The following is a 9,307-nucleotide window of genomic DNA, read 5'->3' as shown; positions in this document are numbered from 1 at the left end:
TTGACTCTAGGCATGCCTTCGTGGAACCATGCAAATATATCGACATTCTCTCTGAGGACTTGTTCAAGTTTAGCCCTTAGAGCGAGGAAGACCTTGAATCCAATTTAGATTGTATGGCCCTCTTGTTTTAGGGTCATCTCCTCGGTTTTCGTCACCAATTGTACGGTTGGTCCTCATAAAATCTTGATTGACTTGGGTCTCCAATCGATCGGACTCGTCCTCGAGCAGTTATGAAGCACAATTAACTCGAGAGTTGGAAGAACCCCGATCTTTTCATTGTTGTTTTCCCTCTGGGGTGCTAATCTTCGTTGGTGGTTCTTGGACTTGTCATCCCCACATGCAGCACCAAATATTGTTGTGCATATCCCGCAATCTTGGGCTTGTAGCAAAGCTCCTTTGGGATTGTGAATGCGTCTGGATCGACTTGCAAGAAAACTCGCACTAGCGTGGTGTCAAGCCAAACACACTCTAATGCCTAAATTACATGAAGTGTTTAGTTCAACTAAGCATTTAGAGTATTATTTACCCCTCAAAGGCAGTGGAATGAGACTATTTATAGAATTTGTCATCTGACATCTGCTTGGGACGTGTAATATCAACGACGTTAGCATAGGTAGTCCTCAAATTTGTAGGCTTTCAGTCATCGAGCTCTACTTGGATATTTCATCTTTGGTGATATCAAACTCAACTGGTTGACCCAACACTCTAGACTTTGACTTTATATTTAGGGACATGTAGACCTCTAGGTCTATTCTTGGGATGCCTTGGGCTTAGAACTTACATTGCCTTGAGCAACCTTCAACAAAAGTTTAAAAATACTAATGCAACTTTATTATGTTCAATAGTATTAATGGTTTTCAAACATAATAACGATAATGATATCTCCAAACTTGTTTTTTTAATACCGAATCTCGCGTCTGAAATGGAATCCTTTTGTGGTCTTTGTGGATGTGTTTGTGAGCATAATTGAAACTCCCACGACTCTTTGTAGTTAACAGAACGGTGATGGAGTGGTAAAGGAAGAGAAGAAATATCGAGATCTCAAGCTATTTTCACTTGAGTATTTTCATTTCAGTACTCATCAATATCAACATTTGCATTACCATCACATTTAAAGTTCTCAACCAGAATTTTTTTCATCACCACAAATTGAATTTATTTAAAGTTCAGAAGACAATTTGTATTCAAAGAATTGTACATGTGTATAGACTTTTATTATAATATGAACCATCATATAATATTAAGAGCCTATCAATAGTCTAACTACAAAATATAAGGAATAATGTCAGGAATAATGTCAGGATCAGATTTGCATGTCAATCTCCAAAATATTAAAATGGGAAAAAATAAATAAATAAAAAGTTGACTTGCACATCTGCAACAGAGGTCATTACAAGTCTCTCTAATATAAAGAAAGTCAAATATATATATATATATAGAGAGAGAGAGCAATGCCTATGTTAATTTCTTAAGAGCAAAGTTCTTAACAGAGGCCTTTAGCAGCATTCAGGTATTCAACTTTCCCAAAAGGCAAAAACCTTCTAAACTTATACATTACAACTTCTGAGGAATTTTTCACAAAGACAGATTTAAAAGAACCCCACCTCGATTCTTCAGCAGACTGACGCCTTAGAGTTGTCTGTTCCTTTGATTCTCCATCAAACAAGTCTCTTGAAATCTAAGCTCTACCGTGCAAAACAGTTCTTTGAAGTTTAAGCCATTTCCGGTTCGTACTGCAGTGAGAGGGAGAGTCTCTCCGAAGTCTGGCAACAGCTTCATCCCCCAATCTACAAGAAATGTGTCTTTTTTATCAGAAATAGTCACACCTATATTCGGCAATATGGAACCAGGGATATATCTGCGAGTTTTTCTGCAGATTTAAAGTCAAATGGATATGTTTTTAAAATAATTCCAATATAGGCCTCAATAGTCTTTTAGAAAGATCATTTTAGATCACAATTTAACCATACCGAATCCCTCTGCTGCAAAATCAAAACTTGGATCGACCATCAACAAAGTTATGGGAGCGTAGGAGACTGTTGTCTCGTTTCGTGTACCAAAAGTTTTCATTCTAAAAGCCAATTAGCCTAAAATTTTTGCTATAAGAAAAGATTTATCCATGCATCTATCTAGTAAAGTACACTATACTTGTTAACATATTTGAAACCACATTATCCTAAAAAAAAGGTCCAGTAAAGAGAACTGAGGTGGCTGGCTTTGAGGTTGGCTTTGAAGACGTGTCAGGGGAGGAAACAGCTGAGGAAATGGAATTAACCCTCAAAAGCCAAGAACATGCTGCAGCATTGCAAGCAGAGCCACCTTGAAATTGTACTTTATGGAATACATCATTTCAATTTCAATCAAGTGTAGTATTCATGAGGGCAAATTGCAAAAACCAACTCTAAAATATGATAGTAATTACAATTATACCCTCAAACTTCTACAAGTATTAAAATTAAACCCTCAAACTTACAATAGTCGTAGAAATTGGATCTCTAAATGATACAAACTGAGCCCTCAAACTTATACAATGGTCACAATTTCTCTAATTATGTAAGTTTGAAGCTCAATTTTTACAATTGAAAGTTTAAAGATATAATTACAACTATCACCATATTTGAGGGTGGTTTTTGTAATTTGCCCTATTTACAACATGTGTTATAGTTTATACATGCTTTTGGCCCTGTACTCCAGAAAGAAAAAGGTATGCGAAAGGAAAATGCTCTCAGATTGGTTAGAACCAATAAAAAAGCAACATAACTTTTCTTGATGTGCCAGGAGTACAGGCAGGGGAGGGCCAGGGCAGGGCGGCAAGGGGGCTGACTCTCAAACCTAGCTTTCTTCAAAAGTCTAAGTTCTTTCCTATCATTAGGCTTCCTTTTGAAGCTATGAGCCACCAAAAATTTGAGAGAATACGTTCAAATGCTAGGGAACCACAACAGGAAATGAACAAGGTTAAGAAATTTTCACCAACTTCATGTAGAATCTTTGATGTCAATATGATTCTGCTCCTCATCATTTATATTGCACAACAAACCCCAGTTTGAAGAAAGTGAAATGCTTGGATTCATCTTCTAAACTTTATCATTCTACTCTTGAATCAAATAGCAGAACTTCCTTTACTCTAGAATAGACCATCATACTGAGAAGGGAAAGATATTTGATCATTGGCATCACTTGTGCTCATCGTCTTCCAATGCAAAGTTCGAGGTCTTTATCTCAATTCAAGTACAGCACACAGATCAAATTACCCCCAATGGATTTTCTTGGTTGTTGAAGACCATTGTTTCTCTCAAGCTTTCGCGACTGGGAAGTAGACATACTCCACTAAACTGAGTGGGAAGAACTGATCGATGGTCAGTGGAAAATAAAGGACCGTGAAAAAATAAGCTATCACTTCTTGAAATAATTTAAGAAAGAAAGACAAACCTTATATCAATACGTGCACCTTTAATGACATGAAGGTGCAAAATGAGCAGCTGTGAAAGCCACAGCAGTAGTAATTGCATTATTCCAGGTCTTCACACCTTACTGTCAAAGAGAAAGGGAACAAGGAACTGCATTATTCCAGGTGCATTAATTATTGCATAAAGATCAGAAATCCACAGCAGTAATGGATAGAGTCGTATAAAATGTTCTAAGGATGAAGATTTCAGCTGCTGTACCTTCATTGTGTTTGAGAGTATGTTAGAATACATTCTAGATTGCCAAAAATAGCAACTGTACCATCATTTTGAAAATTGACTTTCCTCCACATGCAAACTCAGCCCACAGAAGCAGCCACATCAGTATATTCTTCGGAGCTAGATGTATCGCAAAATAGACAATATTCTAGACAGCCATTCAATAATTTATAATGTTTTTCAGTAATATTCACAGCTTTGGGGGAATTATCAACCAATGTCTTACAAGCTCATTTCCCAGGTAATAAACCCAAAACTTTCATCTCAATTAATAAACAGATGACCAGATGAGGGTCGTTTGATGATCTACAAATGGCATTATATAACCTAAAGAAATTATTCCTGCTCATTTCTATTCCCAGATCAATCATCTCTTGTAGCATCTGTTTCATGGATTCAAAATTTTTTTCTTTACAAAAACTGGAGAGCATTATGTTGCAAATATGCCTATTTGGATTTATACCAACCTCCTTCATGTAGTTATACATGTTACAAGCCTCTGTATCTCTACCAACCATAAGAAGCCCACAAATGGCAACAGAATATGATACAACATCTAAAGAATTTTCCTCCAATAAATTTGTTCTGAATACTCTAATGGCTGAATGATATTTACCAGCTTTTATAAGTCCATCTATAGTTACAGTGTGGATATGAGCATCAACTCCTGTATAGTTCAAGAGAATGTCATTGTACAGACGAACTGCTTCACCAATTCTTCTTGATTCACAAAGACCAATTAGTACTCCAAGAACACTATACTTATCTGGCGTTAAACCTTTATCCACCATCTCATCATATACTTCCAAGGCAAGCAAAGGAAATCCGGCCTTACCGAGATAGCTAAGCAGAGAGTTACATGCCACCAAATCAACTTCTACAAAAAATTCATCTACTAACTTGGGTAGAAGGAAAAACCTTTTGGATAAACATATGGTATTCAGCAATGAACTGAAGGTATAACAGTCAGGAAGTATATTTCGTTTATCCATATTAAGAAAAATACTGAGGAGCATCATTGAACCTCTCATTCTTAGCAAGACTATCAATCAATACATTATAAAGAATCTGGTCGGGGGAAGGCCCTTCTGATTCAATAATACTTAAAACATCAAATGCATCGCTAACCCGTTTTGCATATATATATCCCTTAATCAAGGTAGTATGTGTCACAATGTTTGGAGAACAGCCAGATCTTTCCATCTTTTTCACTAAAAAAGAAGCATCAGTTCTGTGCAATCGACATAATCCATCAATCATTATAGTCCAAATGTTTACAGACATGGATAGTCCAAAAGTTATCATTACACCCAATACTTGATGTGCTTCTGCCAGCCTACCTAATTTGCATAAACCATTCAAAACCACTTCAAATGTCCCAGGATTAGGACAATACCCCATTCTCCACATACATCTAAAAACATCTCTAATACCTATTAAATCCTTTATTTTGGATAAATTACACAATACAATGTTGAATGTCAAAAAATTTGGCATAAGGGTCTCTTTAAAGACCTTCAAAGCAACATCAGCACGTCCGACCTTGAACAACATATCTATAATCACATTATGTGCAAAATGTGTTTGGTGTATATCCACAGTGATCCATATGGTCAAATGCTTCAAAAACCAAATTGTACATTCCTCCACGCCAATAAATCCTCAAAAGAAGCAGAAACGTTTGTGCCTTAGTTACATTACCAACACTCTCCAATCCCCCAATAATCCCATTCACAGTTTCATATCGTTTCATGAGACGGGAAACCACACCCACCATATAATCAAACGCAGCAGTGTTATGGAAGAAATTGGGCTGTTTAGCACACCACATGAAAAAGCTCAAAGCCACTAAATCAGAAGAACAGTTCAACAGAGTGGTGAGCACGCGATCATTAGTGAGAATCACTTGCCTGTTCTCAGAAAATTTCTGTTCAATGTCTTCGTCTAGTCGGTTGTGGAGGTTTTTGGTCAAATTCAAAAATGGGGCTGACCATTTACGATGTGACTGATGGGCAAATGTTCGGAGGATTTGACGAGGTGCTATTTGGAAGATATTACAGCCATGTCTCCATATCATTGCCAAAAATGTTCAACTTTCTTGTGTCCCAACGCAACATGAGAAAACTGAACAATGGTGATAGAAGCTAGAGATAGCAAAAAAGTTAACTCCAGCTTGTAACCCCTGAATTTGGAAGGATTTCAAATCAGATATGTTCGGATGAAAAAAAAGAAAAACAAACAAAAGGAAGAAATGAAATCTTGCTCAAGTTCTTCGCTGTAACTCAATGAAACAAAATAAAAAAAAAAAAAAAAATCAAAACCTTGGGTATCTGAAAAATGAGCGCCGGTGCAAGTGAGTGTCAGTGGCTGCCTGACCGGTAAGGGGACGGAAGGGGTTTTGCTGAACGTGGAGTAGGGTTAGAAACGTAAGGTAGGATGGTTTTAAAAAGTTTGCTAAATTATTAAAAATACCCCAACTTTTAACTTTATTTCATAAATATCTCTAAGAAGTTTCAATAATTCCTTTAACTTTGAATTTTGATCACGTTTACTAATCCGTAATAAAAATTGATGTACTTTTTATGAAATTTTATTGATGGATCCATCGTAATAGACTCGCAAATCTAATTTGATTGCTTTAGATCGTGTTTATTTAGAATTGCGAATTTATCATACTTATGATTGTCATTATCATTACCATTTAATCCTAACGGTAATGATAATAGCAATGATAAATGTAATAGTAAATGTGACATATTCATTGTTATCATACTAGATTTCGTGGTTTGTAATGTATAAACAAAATTCATTTATGTCTATCATTTTGGGGACAGAACCAAGTGGGAAGCTGAGAACATAACTACACAAGATGGATTTCACTCCTTTCCAACTTTAGAGCAAGTAGATGAGTTGTTCCCTTAACGGCTGATTCCAGGTCTTAAACAATGATGCCTCTCTCTCTTATTGGCTTGAGAGGAATTTTGTTTATAGTTGGACCATAAATAGGTTATTAATTAGAAAATTAGTGGGACTTAAAGAGTAAGAGGTAATTACAGGGGTAAAAGTAATTTGACCCAACTGTAATTACGAACGACTTGTGAAAGATCGACTTATTGATAATGGTTATATCCATGGACATAAAAATATTCTACAATGCGAATGGTGGAACTATGGTCTTTAGTGAAATGACTCATAATTAGTGAATGTTGATTAACGTAATTAAAGAGTTTAATTAATTAATTTCGAATCATTGGAGCTTCTAATATGTAGGTTCATAGGTCACATGCTAGCTCAATAAAGATAAAACAATGATTAATTAGTTTTGGAAGAATTTGAATTGTTCAAATTATAAGGGAATATATGTTAATTGTATATGATACTATCAAAATAATGTATATAGATATATTATATTATAAAGTTAATTTTGAATAAGACTCAAAATTAAACTATGAGAGAATAATGTATTTGAATAAAATTCAAATATTAAATAATATAAACGATATTCATATTGAAACTATAGGTTAAATTTAATATGAATGAGATTCATATTACAACTATAATTTATGAGAGGAAAATACATTTGAATATGATTCAAATATAATAATAATTACATATATGATATTTAATTAATTAAAATTTATTAATAATTATTAAATTAAATAAAATAATAACTTCCTTGCAGTTACATGGGAGTTGAAGAGAGTGGTGAGGGGAGTTAACTCCTACTTTCAACAACACCACGAAAATAGGTGAAACCCAATCCCTTGGCCTCTCGGAAGCTCGATCTCGGTTGAGCTGCTTCGCTCCTTTCCATCTATCTTGTCCGGGAAAAGGGGGAGGACCTTGTGGAAGCCCTGCCCACCCTTCTCTATTTTAAGGGATCCAGATCCCTCATATTTAGGATTTTTGGCTTCCTGGACTCATAACAAACGACTAGGAGAGACCAATTGTCTTAGTTAGAAGGAAGGCATTTTGGAGACATAGCTTTCTAAGTAGAATCTGAAATCTCAGCGATTACCAAGTGACCCATTAACTAATCTTTCTTCGATGTCGTGTAAAGATGCTACCCAAAAAGACCAATCAATGGTTGGCCTTTGAAATGACACATTGAAAGTCTTGTAAAGGAAGAAAAAAAACGTTGCTATTCTCTAAAAAGAACCTTCCTTCTATTCCTTACGTCAAGATTCTTCCTAGTTCGTGCTACTTTAGAATACATCTACACCGAAGGAAATATTGAATTTCATTGTCCTTACTAGCTTTGGAAGAATACCCAATATGCCTTCAAGATAAGAAATCAAACAATCAAGGTAGAGATTGTTGGCTTGGAACTCTCGCAGTCTCTCCTCATACACCGGGAAGGCTTCTAGCTTCTCCGCCTGAAAGAGCTTTTGGCAGTGATTCGAAAGTGTTAGTGAGAAGTCCTCTCCTATCTATGATTATTTCCACTTTTCTCTGAGTGCCAAAAAAACAGTGTTAAGGTAGTGCTCACAGCGAGAGCTCAGCTTACTATTATTCCACCCTATTGTGTCAAGAATTGAATAGGTAGTACAGGTCAACAAATAAGCATAGCTAGATCTAAGGTATTCGGATCAGAAGGTATATCCTACCCCAACCCTTCTTGTTCTTGGTTCTTTTTTCATCAATGCTGGCCCAGTCGAGGCTCGTCCATGCCCAATCCTAATGGACAAACCTTCGATCTGACATATACGAAAAATGACTGCTTCATGCTGATGTTCACGACAGCTACCTTGGAATCTGCGATCACACATGAGTACCTCAGAGGCTCATCCATGCCCAATCCTAATGGACAAACCTTCGATCCGATCTACCCTTAGCTCTATAATCCACCCGTCTTCCCTAGTCCAATCAAGCCCTCCTCTCCTGAGCCTAACCCTCTTAACTCGAGTCTGAAGTTCAACAGCTTTCATCGTTGATGTGAAGGAAATCGAATCCGAGATTTTCATGAGCAGCGAAAAATAGATCATTCCAAATTACAATCACGTATGAACATTACAATTACAGTCGTAAAACAAAACATACAGTTATGCAATCTATACAGAAATTACAGCATGAACAATCAAATAAACTAGGAGAATGCTATGAACGTTTGTCGACTCATCTCCACGCTCCTTGCTTACGAACGCTCAAACACAGCAACCTCGAACGCTCGAACAACACAATCGCAACACTGCACGATTCGCGCTCGTCCTCAGCGATCGCCTCGGTCACGAACTCCCCAGCAACATGAACGGTCTCCATAGAACCTCGACGGTGTTGAGTTGAGTATGACACCACCAAGAAGGTTACCTTGGTATTCTCGGTGTGAGAATCCAGAGGGTGGGCTCTGTGTGGACTTGGAATAAGGCAGACGAAGGAGGAATGAACAATCGTGTACACGATTGGAAAAGTGGGAGAAGACAGAAACCTATCGCATAGGTCGATACCTAATCGTTTAGCAAAAACTAAGTGATCGTCTAGCAAAAGCTAAGCGATCGTTTAGCTCATCGCTTAGTACCGTGTCTGTCGCCTACAAAACATTATACGATCGTTTACTTCGTTCAAGTTGTCGCTTAGTAAATCTGTATTTACTTAACAAGCTTCCGTTCCGTGAGATTCTTTTTCCG

General features: G+C 36.8%; 1 protein-coding gene across 1 annotated transcript; it reads right to left on the bottom strand.

Moving 5' to 3' along the window:
• Positions 1 to 1,403: 1,403 nt before the first annotated feature.
• Positions 1,404 to 6,137, bottom strand: LOC120083167 (putative pentatricopeptide repeat-containing protein At1g16830). Its single transcript, XM_039038775.1, is given in 6 exon segments — positions 1,404 to 3,332; positions 3,430 to 3,531; positions 3,666 to 4,693; positions 4,695 to 5,261; positions 5,263 to 5,865; positions 6,005 to 6,137. Coding segments are annotated over 3 exon segments (1,995 nt in total). The 5' UTR covers positions 5,761 to 5,865; positions 6,005 to 6,137; the 3' UTR covers positions 1,404 to 3,332; positions 3,430 to 3,531; positions 3,666 to 3,763.
• Between the last annotated feature and the right edge of the window lie 3,170 nt (positions 6,138 to 9,307).

Source organism: Benincasa hispida, chromosome 8 (genome assembly GCF_009727055.1).
Source record: "Benincasa hispida cultivar B227 chromosome 8, ASM972705v1, whole genome shotgun sequence".
In the NCBI taxonomy this organism is placed as follows: Eukaryota; Viridiplantae; Streptophyta; class Magnoliopsida; order Cucurbitales; family Cucurbitaceae; genus Benincasa; species Benincasa hispida.
Note: the sequence above shows the minus strand (reverse complement) of the source record. Positions and strands in the feature narration are given on the sequence as shown.